The sequence below is a fragment of the Arvicola amphibius genome, chromosome 7 (assembly GCF_903992535.2).
Source record: "Arvicola amphibius chromosome 7, mArvAmp1.2, whole genome shotgun sequence".
NCBI classification, from domain to species: Eukaryota; Metazoa; Chordata; class Mammalia; order Rodentia; family Cricetidae; genus Arvicola; species Arvicola amphibius.
This window is the reverse complement of record NC_052053.1, coordinates 23,225,481-23,245,431: the sequence shown is the minus strand read 5'-3', so window position 1 is coordinate 23,245,431 and position 19,951 is coordinate 23,225,481. Positions and strand designations below refer to the sequence as shown.

General features: G+C 47.8%; 1 protein-coding gene across 4 annotated transcripts in view; it reads left to right on the top strand.

The window, feature by feature from the left end:
- Positions 1-19,951, top strand: part of Tanc1 (tetratricopeptide repeat, ankyrin repeat and coiled-coil containing 1) — a 223,110-nt gene that overhangs the window by 185,642 nt on the left and 17,517 nt on the right. For all 4 annotated transcript variants that reach the window (XM_038336346.2, XM_038336343.2, XM_038336344.2 and 1 more), the window contains 5 exons: positions 2,216-2,324; positions 2,930-3,052; positions 9,179-9,415; positions 11,176-11,361; positions 13,543-13,621. In XM_038336346.2, the coding sequence (XP_038192274.1) occupies positions 2,216-2,324; positions 2,930-3,052; positions 9,179-9,415; positions 11,176-11,361; positions 13,543-13,621 (734 nt within the window). The remainder of the gene's footprint in view (positions 1-2,215; positions 2,325-2,929; positions 3,053-9,178; positions 9,416-11,175; positions 11,362-13,542; positions 13,622-19,951) is intronic.

Sequence of the window (19,951 nt, the reverse complement as noted above, 5' to 3'; positions counted from 1 at the left end):
GAGCATCATGCAGACAGTGTAATCCCCGAGGAAGGGGAACCGGAACTGCGAAGGACAGAAGGTTGCATTGTCTCACTGGGCCTGCTTCTTGCTTTCTCCCACAACATCTCTTTGCAGCGGCTTTCTGGCTGAATTGCATTGTGGGTACATGTATCTCCTCCAGTTGCTCAGAGCCCCTGAAGGGAGGTACCCAGGGTTGTTCTCCCTCAAGCCCAAGCTCTTGAGTCTGGTAGACTGCCCACTCTCAGTTACTAGACATTTGGTCTTGGGCAAATCATCTAACGTGTTGAGGCCACTTCCTCATATAAGCAGATGGGGCATTATAACACTGGGTGATTCACAGGGTCGTGTGGGTGAAGGAAATAATGCAGTTTGGTTTATGGGTCTAAAGAGGAGCACATGGAGCATGAACATACTGGGGAAGACCAGTCATAGAGCCCATGGGGGCTGCACAGACACAGAATGACAGGACTTTAGACAGGCAGGAAGCCATGTGCTTTGCTGAGAGCCCTGGAAATCCTTGGGCCGGAAACTGAAGTCCGTACTTGTTGCCCACAGTGGAGCCATCTGTAACCGTGTAATTTATATTAATTATACAGATTAATAGTTTCATTGTATGCTTTCATATGTGCAGTTAACATTTCGATCATATGCAGCTCCTCCCAATACCTAATCTTCCTTCCCTTTACCTCTTCTGCCCTTCCATGCTGTTTTCTGCTAGACTCCACATATGACAGAAAACATGACGCACTTGTCCTTCTGAGTCGGACTTACCTCACCTAACACGGTGAGCTCCATTCCCGTCACTTTCATTTTTCTACGTGTGGATGTTTTCCTAACATCATTTGCTAAAGAATTTACCTTGTGAGAAATCTGGTGGCTGCAGTCACAAGTGTTGATTTCTAGGGCCTATGGTCTGTTCCAGTGGTCCTTGTTTTTATTCCATTGTCTTCCTGGTTTTGTTACTATGGTTCTCTAGTATACTTTACAGTCAAATATTGAGCTTCCAGTATTGATCTTTTTACTCAGGATTGCATTGGGATTTTCCAGCTTTTTGTGCTTCCATATGAATGTTAAAAATTACTTTTTCTAGTTGTATCAAGAATGTCAGGGCTGGAGAGATGGCTCAGAGGTTAAGAGCACTGCCTGCTCTTCCAGAGGTCCTGAGTTCAATTCCCAGCAACCACATGGTGGTTCACAGCCATCTGTAATGAGATCTGGTGCCCTTTTCTGGCCAGCAAGCATACAGACAGACAGAACACTGTATACATAAAAAATAAATAAATCTTAAAAAAAATTAAAGAATATTATTGTTATTTTGATAGGGATTGCGTTAACTGTATAGATCACTTTTGAATAATATGGCCATTTAAACAATGGTATATTGCCAGTCTATAAACCTAGGAGATGCAGTTTTCTAGTATCTTCAGCTTCTTTCTTCAGTGACTTTTAATTTTCATTGCAGAGGTCTCTCACCTTCTTACCATGAATGAATTTCTTTTTCAGCAGGTTTTTAGTATGTAGAAACCTACTGATCTTGTAGCCTGTTGCAAACTGGGTATGGAAACATGCCTTTAACCCCAGTACTCAAGAGGCAGAGGCAGGCTGATCTGTGTGAGTTTTTAATGTGTGGGTGCCATCTAGTCTTCTAGGCTCTATTTCTTGGAAGCTATTGCTATGCGGGGTCTGGCTTTTCTTCTCTTCCTCTTATTAGGCCAGGTCTGTCTTTTGCCAGTTATGCCCCAGAATGATGACAGGGGCGGGGAGGCAGAGGGCAGTGAGGATTATGTACCACCCTCCCTCATGTAAGCACATCTTGTCTATTGACAGGCATCTTGTTGGGCATTGTGATTATAGCTGTGACTTAGTCAAGACCCTTGGTGTCATGAAGTTTGCAATTTTGTGACAGGCTTAAACAAAACTTGGGGTGATGAGGGAGAGATGGTGATGAGCAGGCAGGGGTTTCTGGAGATCCAGGCATGAAGGTGCTTACTCAGCAGAGGTAGGAAACCTCAAGAAAGCCTTGCAAATGACTGCAGAATAAACATCATTGGCCGTCTTTGTAAAGAACCAGGGAGGGCTGGTGAGCTCCCCAAATGTTCTGTGTACTCACGTTGATGGCCACAGGGACCTTGTGGTATCCTCATCTGAGGGCCTGTTGTGTGGTGGGATGGATGGGATCTTTTGTCACGAGCCTTTCTATTTCTTGTCCTAGGAACGGACACGCTCTACTGGCGTTCATGTTCTCTCGGCAGGAAAGCAAGCTGAACCGCCAGCAGACCATGGAGCTCGGCCACCACATCCTGAAGGCACACATTTTCAAGGTGAGGTGTGCTTGAATTTTGTGGTGTGAAGATTTTAGGCAGGTCTGTGGGCCCTTCACTCATTCCCTAGTGTGTCGTTCCTAATCAAAGAACTCGAGTTCCATGGCCTGTTTGTTTAATGCCGCCTGGGTTCTCCAACCCTGCTTGTCTCTCAAGTGAGGTTTGCTGTGTGCCTCTTCCCCTGGATTTCCTGTCTGTGTAGGTGTGTCTAGAGCCTTTCTCAGGTTTGAGGTTTTGTTTCATTTGCAAAGTACCAGGATTACAGTGCTCAGTGAGACTATTCTATATCAGGAGACACAGCACTGAGTTTGCTTCTTATTTGTAATGCTACCAGCCTTTATTGGCTGCCTAGACCCCTTCCTTCATTAGGAGTTATAGATCCTTTGTCTCTTATCATCCTCTGACTTCCTTCAACAGAAGGAAGCTTTCTCCTTATCTCTCTCCCTTATCTCTCCTCAGTTCCCAGGGCCAACGTCTGTGATTTCCTGACCCTGAGCTGTGCTTATTGGCAGAGGGGTCCTGTTGGTACAGCACGCCTCTCACTTTCAAACTGATGCTCATCTGGGAGGAAGGACTCACAGGTGTCTGTCTTTGGTTGTTTCCAGGGCCTCAGTAAGAAGACTGGAGTCTCCTCGAGCCATCTGCAGGCCTTGTGGATCGGTTACAGCACAGAGGGGCTGTCTGCTGCCCTGGCCTCGCTCAGAAATCTCTATACTCCCAACGTGAAGGTGAGTCTCCTTCTGCAGGGGTGCCAGGCCTATTCCTCCTCTGCCAATCTAGCCAGCCGAGGCTCCAGGAAGGACTTAGTGAGCTCCTGGTGATGTCTTCCCAGCATGCTCATCATGCCCTCCCTCTAGAGGGAGATAGGGTAGACAGAGCCACTGTGTTAGCTCACAGTGACCATTGCAGAGAGGATGTGGTCAGCAGGTAATTTACAAAGGGAATCAGAGGTCAGAGAGCTTTGCAGAGAAACAGAATCTTTAGTGTCCTGAATTATTATAACAACCCAGCTCTTCATAGGAAATTAAGCATTTCATTAATTTCTTTCATAGGAAATTAAGCATTGATGACATAAAACAGTGGGTCACAGAAAGCTTCCTGCATGTTCCAGGAACACACACACTGCTGGCAGTGGAGAGACTAGTAGGTTGGCTGCACGCGGAGCTGAGAGCAGCTTTGCGCAGTTCTCAGAGGCTTTCCAGCTGTGCTCTTCTTGCTGTACTTTTGCAGATAGATTTTCCTTCCCCATTTGCAGAGTGTATAATATAGTCTTTAACTCAAAATCACACCTTAGGCCAGGTCCCTGGTTAAAGCCACACAGACGTGTTCAGCCCCGCTACACAAACTCGGTGGACGGGGTCTTCACTCTGAGTCTCTGTGAAGTGATAATTGCACCTGCTCCCTCATAGTAAAGCCAAAGGAAGCCCAAAGTCCTTGTCAGTGAAAAAGGAAACAAGGCCTGGCTCAGGTTTCAGGTGTCTGGCATCCACTTCACCTCAAGAAAGGGACCACATGCACCAGAAATGGAGACATGGGTAGCACTTCTGGACCCTTTAATGCCCCTCCTCCCTGCCTCCCTCACTGTCCCCTTGGATATGGCTCTGGAGTCTGCACTGTGGAGCTTCCCCTGTTGGTCAGAGGTGTTCTGCCTTCCCCTGTCCCTGTTGAAGAGTGAGGTTATCACATGCCAAGGATTGTGGGTATCAGGGAGGACCTAACGGGGGTGAGTCTGGGTAGATGACCCAGAACCCTGCTGCCCAGTGTAGGACCTTGGTATAGAGCAGTGTCTGGTGTCTCCAGGTGGATCCAGATAGTGTTTACAATGAGAAAAATGCTGCCTGCATCCCAGTGGCTCCCCGCTCCCCGCTCCTCCCCGCTGTGGATCTTCAGCTTGACTCAGCCCCTTATCTGGGGACCTTCACACTGAAGAAGAACCGTGCCGCTAGGGACCCCGGGGACCTTGTGCGCGTTCTGTACTCCAGGCTCCTAACTCTCAGTGCTTTCGTCCTGACGGAGCCTTGCGTGCAGGTTTTCATAAGTGGGTAGGCAAGAAACCATTTCCGTAATGCAGGAGAAGCCGTTTACTCTGCTGTCCCTTGTCCCAGGAAAAGCTTGCTTTCCAGATGGAGTTTTCCCAAAAGTGGATGACTCTAAATTTAGATGTCATATAAAGATAGCTGTGTTGTGATTTTTTTTTCCACTTAGATTTTATAAATATTCAAGTTTAGGTTACTATAACGTTGGTCATCTTTCTGTCTGTAGCAGTATAGCTTTTGGCTTCTCCATAAAATTGATAAAGTATAAAAGAAGAAAAGGAGTGAGCTGGAGGTATCTGTTTACACTACCTTAATGGATTTATGGACATAGACGTTAACTCCCTTGGCTCTAAGTGTGTAGAGGAACAGGTGGGAAAGGTTATACTCCCCTGAACATGGGTTTTCAAGACAGCAGACTACACAGCTTTACTCTCCAGGATATCGGCTTTCTCCTTAACGTACTGGCGAGTTTGCATTCTTCATTTTTAATTTGTTTTATAAAATTCCCATGTTACCTACCTCTGTACCATCCCCAAATTTATGTAACTTGGCTCTACAATCTTAAGTCCTTCCATTATCTTCTGTTTTGACTTTGTAAGTCTCTGATGAGGGAGAAAACGGTTTTCACAGAATATTGAACAAATTACAGTAATTTAAAATTATGCATGCAATTAAGGAACTGTTTTTAGAGACTATTAACTGTTGTCATACAGGAATGAATGTCATTTTGAAAATAATTGCAGTTTGCCACTTTGGGCAAATTAAAATGACTTGCTCAGAAATGAGTGCTTGGTAATTTTGGAAGTGTGCTGGCGATTGCTAGCCCTGGGCCAGACTCATGACAGCCTGTCCCGGAATGGCCCACTGGGATCCTGCCCAGCTGGTTGGTTTGCTGGAATGTTGTCATACGGCAGGTGCCAGCCCCCACATGCATGTAGACTGAGAGCATCGGACTGCTAATGCTTTGCTCAGCTTAAAGGAGAGACCAGCAAAGAGGCAGGGACTTGGCTGGGCTCAGGGCGTCCGCTGGACTCTGCGTCACAATTTAGCAGGACACATGATGGCCCCACTTCTGTAAGCCTCCAGTGTACCGCTTCGCAGCTCGAGCTGGTTGGCGCTTCTCCAGGTTCCTGTTGTCGGCGGTGCTGCCCTACCCATGTGTGTTTTCCTAAGTTGCTAGGTGGCATTGCCACTTTCAAGTGTTAGCTAAAGAGAGCTCCTGTAGACGGGCAAGAATGCACGAGTCATCTCATCCCTTCCTGTGGGCCACACAGGATCTACTACGACCCTGCTCTGCGGCAGCAACTACTTTGTGTCCTGAGCTACCTTTGCCCTACCCACTCTGAGCACTCCTCACTTCTGAAATGGAGATAACAAAACACCACCTCCCAGCAATCAGAAAACTGGCAGCCAAAGCTCTTGGGAAAGCGCCTGGCGTGTCCTATGTGCCCAGGTGGATTGTTTTCATTGCTGCTCCCTGTGGCTCTGGAAACTGTGACGCCACCTGGGCTGCGGGCACCTGGGAGCTTTGAGATGGTGGCTGGCTTGTGAGGCCCTTCATCCTGCTGTTTGTACTGTGGATCATCTCAGGGTACACACCGGGCAGTGAGTGGGAGATGGGCCCCCCAGAGCTCCAGGGCCCTCACTCTGAAGACAACACAGGGGGATAATGACAGTAGCTGCTGGTGTTGATTTGGAACTTTTGAAATACTGAGTGTAGTGCTGAGTCAGCCTCTCTCGCGCTCGCTTTCCTCCTCTCTCCCCCCTCTCCCTACTTCCTTTACCTCCTTACTCCCTTCCTCTGATTCCTTTCCTCCCTCTCTCCTTGGGGGACCATATTGTTATTTTTGACATTTAATCTTTACAGCCACCTAGGGAATGGGTGCTTTTGGGGAGCAGAGGATGGAAGGACACCTGATTCTCAGTGTGCCGTAGTGTGTCTGCAGGCACATCTGTCCCCTTGTGAATGTACAGCCCATTCTCTTGGGAGCTGGGTCACCAGAGCCCCAGGCACAGTAAAGTCGGGGTCTCCAGCCTAGGGTCCAGGTACTGGAGATTTTGAAGCTCTGGCTGGCTTCAGGTGTGCCTTGTGTGGTTCAGAACGGTGAAGAATGATCTACGAACTGGCAGGGGTTAAGTGGTAAAATTCCAGTGCAGCCAAAAGGAACTGTTTCATCGAAGCAGGTGGAGTGTGCATGGGTGAGAACGCCTGTGCCCCAGAACGTGCCCTCCAAGAATCCCATCAGATCTGCACCACGGGGCCACACATGCTCCTGGACCCAGGTTTGCAAAGAGATCATGCTGAGCAGAACAGGGTGACGCTGCCATTTCCTAGAGGAACCTAGAACCCTGAGAAACCGAAGAATGGTTTGAGAGTCACTGAATTCAGATGATGATGATCCCTCTGATGGGATAAACAGCTGGACAGATGGTCAGGTGATCAGATGACCTGGCAGGGCCTCCTCGTGACAGGTGTATGACTTACAATTCCTTGTGGATAAGTACTGGTCTCAGTGATGGGGAAGACCCTGTGCATATGTGATCTCCAGGAATGGAAGAGCGATTTTCTTGCATCTCTTCTCTGTGGACTTGTTTTAGAACCGGTGTCCAGCACAGTGAGCTAAGAGCACAGGAACATGCTGAGGGATAAAGAGGGCCCGGAGTCTCTGCCGGCATGGAGTGTGCCTTGAGCGGGGTGGGAACACAGCACTTTGGCCTTCGGTTGTTGGAGTAGAGACTCACAGAGACATCCTTTGCTGTCTGTGGAGCAAGCATTCAAGGCAGAGGGAGCTGAAGGGGGAAGACTGTGATGGCAGGGCCTGTTTAGTGTTCCTGGGGCCGGAGGACCCACACTGAGGCCATGGCCCTGAAGAGGATGTAAGAGAGAAAGCTGGGGACCACTGTCTTGTGGAGTTCAAGCTTCAGCAGCATGGAGACACCTTAACATTTCATATTTTGGGTTCTAACATGTCAAAGAGATGCCGCCATGGACCATGGTTTCCCCTCTGGTAGCATTAATCTCCTGTATCTACAGTTTGTAAATATTCTATCAGCTACTCCATGGACACATCACTGAACGACCCAGAATTTTGACATGCCCATCTCCTTTCTATATCTTTTAATGATCCCTACATGTCTCTAGTCAAATAGATGACATGGTCTCTGGGGTTTTCAATCAAATAGTCAGCCCAGAGGACCTGTCAGGGCTTGGCAGGGATAGTGATGGATGCAGATTGAAGCTGTTTAAAGGGGCCAATTGCAGAAATGCGTGGGACATCTTAATAGTTGTGAAAAGTGCATCATTTTTTCCCTCATAATCTGGAGATTTGAAGGAGATTATAGTTAGAGATTTGCATCTGTTTAGTGAATTTATTATGTATGAATCTGAAACTTGATACCTGGCAGGTGTTGTGTGCAGTTGTCAGCGGGAGCAGCAGAGGACATGCTGTCTGTTGGTGTGCAGTGCTCACGATCCAAGGTCACAGGGATGTTTCTCTGCTTTCTCTCTTCTTGCAGTAACATATTCTTGTCGAGAAGAGAGACAATTCATGTTTTCTTTTGGCTTTATCTCATTGCTAATGATTCCATCCTTGATTATTATTTCATTGTTAAAATGGCGAATTTTCTCTGTAGTGGCTTGTCAAAGTGTAGCTCCTACACCAATAATATTATCGTTCACTGGAAAACATTAAAAAGGTGCCACCCAGGGCCTGGAGAGAGGACCCCCAGGCTAAGAACACTTATTCTTCTGACAAAATACAGTGGCTTGATTCCTAGCACCTATGTGGTGGCTCATAACCATTTATAACTCTGGTTATAGGGAATCTGATGCCGTATTCTGACCTCTGTGGACACCAAGCATGCGCATGATAGCACAGATACACATGCAGGCAAAACATTCATACACATAAAGTAAAAAATACATCTTTTAAAATGTGTTATGTAGGGCATGAGGAAGGAGAAGGAACTATACATGTCAAAAAATTATTTTCACTTGCGATGGACTAAAAATCCATAATAGAAAATTTAACATCTGCTGGGCAGTTTTGGTGCACACCTTTAATCCCAGCACTCGGGAGGCAGAGGCAGGGGGATCTCTGTAAGTTTAAGGCCAGCCTGGTCTACAAAGTGAATTCCAGGACTGTCAGAACTGTTACACAGAGAAACCCTGTGTTTAATTTTAAGTCAGCATAGTTTGTTTAGATTTAATGTTGTAAATCTGTAGAATTTTTCATCTAGTAGATCTCTTTAGCCACTAAACACTCTGGCTTTTTCCTCTGTCCATGGCCTGGAAGCCATGCTCAGCTTGCGTCTGTGTTTGAATACTTTGGGTACATCTTTTACAGTATCATAATAGTATCATCATGTGGCCCTTGCCTTTTTGTTTATTTAGCATATTTTATATCAGTCTCTGCTGTAGCATCACCATGTTTCCTTTCTGAGCCTGAATCTTTCCACTGTTGGCATGCACATCTATCCAGCCTCAGCTGGAGGACCCTGGGGTTGCTTCTGGCTCAGCCCCTGTGAATGCTGTTGACATGAACTTGGGTGTGCATATTTCTTCAGAACTCTGCTTTCGGTCATTGTGGATACATCCCCAGGAGCAGATCACAGTGCAGTTCTATTTTCCATTATTTGGATGAACTTGGGCAGTTCCCAACAGTGAGGATGCATACATACATACATACATACATACATACATACATACATACATACATACATACGTTCATCTGCATGAGTGAGTACACACATGCACATGCACGAGTGTGCAGATACTGTTAAGACTAACATATGTGTAATGTTAATCTTGTCCAACAGGTGAGCCGGCTCCTAATTTTGGGAGGCGCCAACGTGAACTACAGGACAGAAGTGTTAAATAACGCCCCCATCCTGTGCGTCCAGTCTCACCTTGGCCATGAAGAGGTTGTGACACTACTTCTGGAATTTGGCGCCTGCCTGGATGGGATGTCGGAGAATGGTATGAACGCGCTCTGCTACGCAGCTGCCGCGGGCCACATGAAGCTGGTGTGTCTGCTGATCAAGAAGGGGGCAAGGGTAAGCAGCTGCCTCTTGCCATGGAAGGTGACAGCAGGGCAGTAGAGGGGGTGGGAAATACCTTCCTGTCATTACCAGGCTTGTCGGCCACTAGGCCAGGCTTGGAGGATTTCAGCTTTGTCGGGTGAAGTGAGTTAAGAGGTTGTAGAATCAGGGTCATCTTGGTTGGAGCCCAGGAAGAGGTAGCCATATGTGCCTAAACTTTTGGTCTGCTTGCTGTTGTACCAGGCAGATCCATGGCCACTGAATTTATTCTAGAATCTAATATGGCACCACAATTGTTTAGATTTTTCAGAATTTTTTTGTGTGTGTGTATACGTGTGTACACACGTGTGCGTGCACATGACCTGGAGAGAGTTGGTTCTCTCCTACTGTATGGGTTCTGGGAATTAAACTTGGCAGGAAGTGCCTTTCCCTGTTGAGCCATCTTGCCAGCCCTGTTGGAAAGATTTTAAATGTTTACGTCATGCCACTCCAAGCGCCCCCCTCCTGTCCTGTTTTATGATTCTTTTAAGGCAATCCCACGAGTTCTCTGGTCTTAGAAGTTGTATGCTTGAGCGGTGGGAACTGCATAAAATCATTTCCTTTCCCACCTGGAACGTTGGGCCTCATCTGTCTGGAAGGCCAGGGACAGAGCCATGACACTGGTGCGAGCCGTCAGCCAGCCTTTTGCTGCTACCGTGGGATAACTGCCTGCTACTTGAGGCGTTAGGATGGAACTCCGAGGCTCCTAGCTGAAGTGAGATGGGTGCTGAGCTTGGCAGAGCCCTCTTTAGCTTACTGTGTGCATATACGCCTTTCACAGGCAAATGAGCCTGTTGAGAAGCAATGGGTAAAGTGCTGCTAATTGTCTTTTACCTGTTACGTTAGGCTTATAGTAAATACAGAAATGTTTCTTTGTTTTGTTTTATTTGTTTGCTTGCTTTTCTTAAAAGTCCAGCATTTGGGACATCTGAACCTCAGCTCCAGTTTTGGGGTGCATACCTAACTGCTGCGTGTCACATGCCTCAATTTCTGGATGTCAGCTGTCTCTTAGCTTTCTTCTGAGGCCAGTGGTGTCTCTGCTGTCACATCTGAAACCTTGCAGGAAGAGGCTCACTGTCATGTTGGGGGCTCTTGCGGAGTCTCCGAGTAATGAGGCAGCGTGTCCCTAGTTTTGCAAACATGTCAGAGCTGGGTCCTAGGACGCCCCCATTTAGGTAAGGAATGCTGGGGGTACCTGCCCCCCATCAGGCCTTTAGGAGGCGTGCAGCACTCAGGTTTCTTCTGACGAGCTGGCATCTCCCAGCTCTGCGGCTTTCCTTTATGAGCCGGTATGTCCCAGGTCATGTCCCTACCTGTTCTCCCTCTGTCCTCCTGCCTTTAGATCTGTGTTCTCTAGAGCCTTGCCTTTCTGTGGCTCCCTGGTTCAGTGACCGAAGGTCTCAGAGCAGCCTGAAATGAATTCATCTAAGTACCCCGTTGGGAAGCACAGGACTTTGAGGGTTCTGTCTGTGAGCTCTGTGCGGTCTGTTGAGAGATGTATGCATGAGGAGACTGTCTTGTGGTTGCTAGTCCTGTAAAGGGAGCCCGAGGCCTGGGTGAGTGTTCTTACCACAGTGAAGGGAGTCAAAGGTTTGGTGCTGTTCAAAAAGACAGGATGGAATGTGAGCCTTTGTTCTTTTGCAACAGCCTAAGTTTGCTTATAACCTTCAGGACATTCATTCTCTCATCATATAGGGGATGCTCACCTTTGCCTTTGCCCTGCCCCTGCTCCCCAGGTAGACCACTTGGATAAGAAGGGTCAGTGTGCACTCGTTCACAGTGCACTGCGGGGCCACAGTGACATTCTCCAGTACCTCCTGAATTGCGAGTGGTCAACAGGTCCTCCCCAGCCTGGCACGCTAAGGAAGAGCCAAGCCCTCCAGCAGGCACTGACGGCAGCCGCCAGCATGGGCCACAGCTCGGTGAGTGGGGCTGTAGGGTTGCTCCCTGAGGTATAAGATGCTGTAGCCCAACGTCTGTTGTTTGGTCATGACCCTCTAAGTTGAGAGCCACTGCAGCAAAAGGATCCCAGGGTTTCAAGAAGTCGCTGCTGACCTGGGCCAGAAGAGGGCTTCCAGTGGTTCTGTATCTTTGCTGTGAGTGAGGCCCACGGTCTTGTGGGCATGTGATGAGCAGAGCACTCTCCTCCCACACAGAAGCCCTGGTGGGTCCTCACTGTTTCTCTCGTTCTCCCTTCCTCTCCTCGCCTGCATTACCCTCCATTTTGCTATCTTTCTACCCAGCCTGTTTGGCGCCTTCTTTTGTCCTTATGACCTTTAGAAAGTAATCACATGGAACCCTAGTCTGAAATCATGCTTGAGTGTGTGAAGGGTTTTTAAAAATGGCGCTTGGGTGCACTGAGAGCCAGTGAGCGCCCATTGTTCGAATTTCCCACAACAAAGGGGAGATCCAACGCAGCATTTCTCTCTGATGGATGTCACTAGCTTTATGCTTGAAGATTGCTTGTCTTCAGCTGGCCTGTTTTTCTCTCTCGGTTGTGACTGTAATGGCACTTTGTCCTGTTTTTCTCACTCTTTGTTGTCTTTAAGCAGCGGAAGGTGCCAGTGTTTGGTGATATTCTTTCCTCCAGATGACTAAAATTTGAATGCCAAGCTGGCTGGCTGGTATTTGGCACTTAGACGCGATGGCAGATATACAGATAAGCATGCATTGCTGGCTGGCTAATATCTGGCATGCGTAAGTTGTAGTTAAATACTGTATACATATCTGAAAAATGTAGATATTTTCCTATTCTATTTGTCTTGGTTTTTAAAAACAAGACCTCACATAGCCTAGTCTCTGTAACCACCGCTTTTCCTGCCTCTCCCTCCCCAGTGCAGGAATAACAAGCGTGGGACACCATGTTCTGCCGCCTCCTCCCACTGTCTGAATGAGGGGCATGTCATCCCTAGGAGGCCTGTGAGCACGTGCACACCCCCACATGACACACACTCCCCGTGTTTGGATGCAATCCTTTTCCTAACTCGGGTCCACCACATAGAAATCAGCCTGGAGAACACTGAACAGAAACTACCTCAGCACAACCAATGCTCATTTCAAGCAGAGAAGCAAGATTCCTTAGAAGTCCCAAAGAGGACATTAATTTCCTAATGTCATCACAGCAAATGACCAGACTCTCAGCGACTAAAACACAGCACACACTTAATCTTAACGCTCCTCAGGTCAGATATCTAACTTTTAAGGTGAGGAAGAGCCAGCTTCCCTCAAGGCTCCAGGAGTCAGCCTTTTCTGGGTTTTCTAGCTTCTAGAGGCCATCTCTCTTCCTTCCTCCTCTGGCCCACATTGCTCCTGTCCCATCCTTGTGAGTGTTGTGGTTGTACCAAGTTCGTGACAGACTGTACACCCAGACATAATCATTCCATTTCAAGGTCTGTGATTTCCGCCTGCCATTCAAGGAGCACCCACAGCTTCTGGGGATTAGCAGGAGACCCAGTCAGCAGACCACAAACAATACAGATTGGGAGCCTGGAAAATGGCTTTGTCGCACTCTCCTGTCATTCAGGAGAATGCTGGCTCCGGTCCAGGGCACAGGTACTTCATCTCTCCCCAAGAGCAAGCTTTCCTGCCTCCAACTTGTAACCTGCTCTGCTCTCCAGTGGGAAGACGCCCAGAAGAAAGAGAGACAGTGCTGTCAGTAGAAAATCATTTGGATAATACTAAAAAAAAAAAAAAAAACTTTTTACTGTAACAAGTCTATATCACCTTGTTTTTCTTCCTCGTAAAGAATGCACTAATGGTGATTTATGCAGAAGCTGCACTTTCTGTGATCTGCTGGGCCCTCTGTTGATTATGCTGGCATATTTGGGTCATGTTGGAATTCATTAGAATTCCAAGTACCTGGTAATCCTGAGCAGAGTTGCCGAAATTCACTGAGATTGTTTTATTATTTTTTTTTAATTCTCCAAGTGAAAGTGTGACTAGCATACGAATTATGTTTGGAAATGGTTTTCATTCTATTTTCTCTACTTGTGCAGCACAAGATAATAATGGTTAAAAACCGACACTCTCTCCTTTGATAGATGGGCTATAATAAGCACCTATTGCTCCACGAGCTCATTAAATCACCTTGCCACGTCTGACAGGTAGTCCAGTGTTTGCTGGGAATGGCAGAAGAACATGAAATCGAAGTCAATGGCACCGACACATTGTGGGGAGAAACAGGTAATTATGCTTCCACTGTTTGTAGTCAGGGGCAGCTTGCGTGATGTCTCAGCCCCTGCTGTGGCCTGATTGTTTTAGGAATGACTGGCGATGCATGTAGTCCTGTCTTTATTTTGTCACGAGGCATTTTGGCGCCTAAACTTGCCAAATGAGTAATAAAACTTCTGGGGAAACAATAAAAGGGAAGCATTTTGAGTTAGAGCAGCAATTACCACGCACTTGAGGAACACCCAGTGGTAATGCCTTACTCTGGGGCATTGAGTTTGCACGTGTCCGACCTAACTGATCTTCCTTTGATGCCTGCCAGGGGAGCTAGGCTGTGGTCCGTTGTCAAGGGAATCGGAGGTGGCTCAGTAGGGAAGTACGCCCCCCTCTGTCTTGTGGAATGAGGATAGAAGTCAGGTCTCATAGCCCTGTATAAAATAGTGAATACTGTCCCAAAGTCCCTTTCCATTGGCCAGAGGAGGTGGGGCTGCGGGACTTAGTGGGAAGATTGATGTTCAGATTAATGGAGATACTGCTGCTTTGAGATTTCCCATTCAACAGATGTAACCAAGATGCTTAACCTGTGTTTCCTGGATGTGTCCAGGATGCATACGTTTGCCATTTCTCCTACACAGATCTGTTCCTACTGCTTTTAAGTTCTTTGCTAACAAAGCAGATGGTGGTGTGGAGAGTTTATTAGCTAGCTCACACTTGGGAGAAGCCTCAGAGATTTTCCTGGTGGGCATGCAGGCCTGCCCTTCAGAGTCACATGGCTCACTCTGGGAAGCCACTGTCAGCTGGCTTTGTATCTCTCGCTGTGGACTGCAGGCAGAGCGAGGCATGGCATGGATTGCAGAGAAAGTGTAGGACTCCAGATGGAATGGATCAGTCCTGAATGTCTATCTCCTCCCTGTTGAGATCCTGCCAGTTGGTTGATGTCTGAAGAGACACTTGAGAAATTAAAGACTTCGCACTTAAAAAAAAAAAAAAAACCAAAAACAGTACACATTTATTATCTCACAGTTTGTGCGAATCGGAAGTGTAAGCTCAGCAGGGCTGGGTTCTCTGCTTCAGGCTCTCCCTCCCCATAATCCTAGGTATTGGCTTGAGCTGTGCTCCCATCAGGGACTCGCCCACTTCCAAGAGGTTGTTGATAGGATTTATCTCCTTGCTGCTGTAGATGAGTCTGGTGAAAAGCCATAGACTTGTTCAGCCCTTCTCTTACAAGGCCTTATGTGCCATCTTCAGACTTCGTGATCTAGAAAGCAGTTCTTAGCATCATTAGTAAGGATTTGGGTGAATTCAGTCAGCCAAGAGGTTTTGATTTGAGCGCTTCCTTCTGTTTACATTTTTTTAAGAATTTCATATAATATCTTGATCATATCCTCCTCCCCTATCCTTTTCCAGAACCCTCCCTCACCCAACTTCATGTTCTTTCTTTCTTTAAAAAAAAAAAAAAGCGCGTCCATATACACACCCATGGAATCCCTTTTGTGTGGGCCAACTGCTCCTGAGCACGAGACCTGCCCTGGAGTGCAGGTTGGTATACCCAGTGCTACCTCTGAAGAAACTGGTTTTCTCTCCACCGGCAGTTATCAATTGCAAACACCTTCCCAGCTAGGGGTGGGAATTTGTGCCTAACACACTGGCTGTGGGAGTCTCTTAAGTGGGGTTTGGGGTCAGGCTCAGCACGGTTCTTCTCCCAGGGCCCAGTAGTTGGTAGGTTAGCTAAAGTTCTGATTGGAACTCTGGGCTCAGACTCCAAGTAGAGGTTGGTTGGGGTGGTGGGTGGCAGGGAAGCAGTCAGGGAAAGGGACTGACCTGTTCTTGTTGCTTGACTGCCTTAGACTAGACTACGAAGACCAAATTAGCCTCTAGCTGGCAGCAGTCTTACTGCCTCACCCTTCTAAGAGTTAGGGTTATAGGTGGGCTCCACCGTGCCCAACCGCCAAGAGTTTTATTGAGTTTTTTTTTTTTTTTTTTTTTTTGTTTTTCGAGACAGGGTTTCTCTGCAGCTTTTTTAGAGCCTGTCCTGGACCTAGCTCTTGTAGACCAGGCTGGCCTCGAACTCACAGAGATCCGCCTGCCTCTGCCTCCCGAGTGCTGGGATTAAAGGCGTGCGCCACCACCGCCCGGCTTGAGATAGTTTTAAAATTTAACATTCACAGTAAGAAAAGGCAACGCCAGCTGTCTGTCATGCTTAGGGAGCCACTGCAGCTGTCTAGGAACTGTGTGCCGATAAAACCATGGCTGCACCATTGCTGACATTTCCTCCATCCCTGATAACTGCTGTCTGCCCCAAATCTTCCTGCCTTCCACAGCTGTGCAACCTTGTACGGTGTGATGTAGATGAGAGCATCAGCAGATACCTGTGCTGTCTGGAAGCTGAGGGCTGGGTTTTGATTTGGCCAAGTGTGGGAGTGAGGCATGAATGGGGTAAAAAGCAGCATTCCGACTTAGTTTCCTCCTTTGATGACAACAGCCAAGTCACAGCCTTCGTCACCAAGCTTCCTCTTAAGCAGTCGCTCCCAGCTGTTCCTCAGCATGTGGGGGGGGGGTGTGTTGGGGGGCGGGGTTCTCCACCTGTTGTTTGGTCCTCATCCCTGTAGGAATTCTCAGCAGTGAAAGTGGTTGCTTGGTCAGTGGTTCATTTGGTCCTCATTCCGGAGTGTTCTCAATAGTGCTTTGTGCTCAGAACATCCCTATGTTGGCTACAGCATAGGCCAGGATCCCGGTGTGACTCCGTGTAGGGTGTGGGAAGGTAGAGGAACAACTGGGTGCTTTGTGTGGAGAATACACTCATTATTTCTCCTGGAGCCTGAGTATCTATTTACAAGTCTGTTCGGTGTAGATTTAGTTATAAACACCTTGGCTTTAAGATGTTGGCGGGTTTATAAAAGTGGTTCCCATGTCTGTTTCAGGCTCACCCACCTGTCTGAAGGGTGCACTGTTCTCTATGCAATATCTCCACCCTCTTAGGTGTGCGGTGTCGACTGTCACAGTAGGGAGATGCTCAGGCGGGCACCAGCTCCTCTGCAAAGTAGTTCTCTGCTGTCTTATCAGGACAGACTCCTGCAGGCTCCCTGTACCTTCTTCACAGGGTCCAGGTGTGGGCCTCATGGCCCCTACTGGTTGTCTGAAGGAATGACTGCTCTCTCGGGGAGAGACCTCACAGGGTGGGGTCGTCCGGAGGAGGCTCTGGGCCCTTCACACTGGAACATCTCACTGCCGATGGCCCACACACAGCATCATGAAGGAGCTGGGTTAGAAGGGCAGGAACTTTATCACACAGTCTGCCGTGCATCTACAGCTGTGTTTAGTCTGGGCCCTGCAGTGAACCCAGAGGTTTTAGAAAACTCTTCGGTGCCTGCTGATCTGGGGAGCAGAGAGCTTCACTTAAGAAAACCTCCCTTTTCATCCGGCTGTGCTTATCTGTCCAGGGTTCAGACTCAAGCCCTTCAAAGCAAGTTGTGTAGTTGAAATAGCTCTGAGCTACTGCCTCCCCCTTCCCTTTCTCCTCTTTCTTCCCCTCCTCCTCTTCCGTGGAGAATAAGGAGTGTGGCCTGTTAGCAGAAACCGCACCGCCCTTGAGGCTGCCACTCTGTGACACCCACAGACTGTCAGGCAGTGATGGTCCCACAGTTTCTGGGTAGCCCGAAACATGGCACGAGCCCATCAGATGCCTGGGTTATCTGTCTCAGCATTCCACAGCCGTGACAAGTCAGCTCTGGCTCCCACAAAGTCCCGGTTGAAATGAGTTACTGTTTCCATGGTGGTGGTTGATGTGAATCAGCCCAAGCCAAAATGACCAGGGACACTTAACTGGTGACCTAATGCTGTGCTGTGGGAATCGACACACCATGTTTCCAAACTCTAGGCTTCTGTCCAGTGTGGGTCTGCAGCTTACCTCTGGATGTGGAATAGATAGAAATGGGCCCCCATTTTCTAGCCTGTTCCCTGAGAGCAGACTTGTTCCCCACAGATCTCATTTACGGCATTTTACAGCTCTGTCCACGGGGCTGTTGAGCCATTCTTCGAGGAGATGCTGTGGTCCACACACTGGCAGCTGCCCAAGGGCTGGCATGCCTGCTTCTTGCTCCCGTGTGACATCTGGTCTAGCGCTATCCCGGGGAGTTTCTGGAGGAGTAGAGGTGATGCCCCTGGTGCTGTCGGTTACATACCTGCCCACGCTGCTGAGCAGAGGAGTGGAGGGTGTTGGTCTAATCAAGGGTTCCTTGTGTGGGCTCCAAGTGAGAAGAATGAAAGAAAAGAAAGCCTTACCCCTTTAAGACATGGGATATTCATTTTATAGATTTATTTGGGAGGAATACTTGGTGGGTAGGGGCAAGGCAAGGAGCCAGCGATGTGATTTTGTTTGGTGATTGTCCTGTCCTGCCAGCCTTATTGGATTCACGGCTGAGTGAATTGTGCTTGTGTGTGCTCGCGCACACGCTTGCGCATCTGCATGTGTGTGAGTGTGTTAGGCCTGCCAGCTGCTGAGTATATTACTTCCTGGTGTGGTATGGGCATGGCTCCTGCTCCCCCCTCCTCCCCCTTGTATCTTTAATACCTTGTTCTTCCGGGCCCTTAACTGCTCTCCAGGAAGCTGTTGTATACTGCCTTGGCTGCTTCCTCAGAGGCCCTTCGCCCGGGACTTTGAGAATATGGGATGTTAGCTGCCTCTGCAGGCTGTCCTTCCCTAACTTTGAAATAATTTTGAAAGGGAGTGTCCCAGCATGTCTCATCATAGTTAGGTCTGGCTAAGATACTTTATGTCAAGTGCCAAGTCTTTTGTTTTGAGTCCCTGCTATTTTTATTGGTGAACTCTTACAAAGGAATTTGGTTATTGTAAGAAATTGGCTCCCATTGCCAAAGCTGCTAAAGATGCTTGATTTGCTCTTCCTAAGGTGAGCCAAGTTTTCTCCTCTGTAAGTGGAGTGGGAGATTTGAGCTATGGTGTGTGTGCACACATGCACACCACCACTTTTCCAAGTTGGTTGAGGCGTACTAGTCCCATTTCACTGTTGTCTATTTTGGGGTGGAACCTGGTCACCTTTCAAGAACCCTACTGCTGACTTTTACCATTGGTACTTCCATTTTCTTTTGAATTTTTATAAAAATGGGAAAGGCCAGTGTAACCTGGAAATAAATTGCACAGATGAACACACCCATATAAACAAAACTGAGCTGTTCTGCAGATGGGGACCATGGAGCTAGAGGAAGTGGGTATAGCGGATGCCCTTGCTTAAGAGCTCATGGTTGGCCACGAAGGTCAGTTTGGATTTTCCATATGTGATATATGAAAGATAGTTGTCTGGTATGGAGGCATGGTCTCTGTCACCTCTCTCCCAAGTCTCCAAGTCAGGTGTAAGCATCAAATGAGAGGAATGAGAGTCCCTGGTTTGATTCTAAAACTGAGCCACCCTGAACCACTGCAGTAACACACCCTTGTGTGTTTGGGTGACAGATCTGTTATAACATTTTATGTACAGCCCTATTGATGAAATGACTTTGTTCCCAGCAAGTTGACAATTAAGCGTTTGTGTTCTCTCTCTCTCTCTCTCTCTCTCTCTCTCTCTCTCTCTCTCTCTCTCTCTCTCATATCAAATCTTTGCCTGGAGAACTTCAATATGTAAAAAAAAATTCCGCCAAATGAACTATTTTGTGGTGTAAAGAAGTGTTTCTCAGTGATATTTCAGGAAGCTCAGATGGTTGAGTGTCAGTCAGGTTTGTCCTCAGATGAACATCTGCCATGCCGAGTCTCCTCATGCTAGGGTGAATTATTCAGGATTGTCAGGGTAGGGTATGTGCCTTTTCCACAATTTAATTACACAGACAATACCTTGTTAAGGGTTTGCCAAGTAAAAGTGCTCGTGTCCAACTGGCTTTGGTGCTGCGTGCTCACACAAAGGGGAGGGGATCATCCCTTTCATACGTCTTTGTATTTTGTTGACCAAAGACAATGAATCAATGCCCCCTCTCCCACCTTGGTTCTGTGTCTTTTACACCCCGGCCTCCACCCCTTTTATCTGGTCAAGCCAAGTTCGCTGACCCTCATTAGAGCTGGTGCTGAGGTTGGCTTTCTCAGCAGGATGGTTGGAATTCCTGAGCATGGCTTGTTCTGAGTTTGTTTGCTATATCCCTCCATGCTTCCGAATATGGGAATATGGTGTCCTGATGTCCTTGTGGCTGCTGAAATTTGAGATGTGTCCTCGCTGGGGGAGTTTGTGGGATGAGGCTAAAAATACTCATTCTGCATGGAAGAGGAGAACCAGGTCCTTTTGTCTGTCCTCAGCAGTGCCTCCTTAGAATTCCTGTGGAGAACCTGATGCGGGCTGAGCCTGA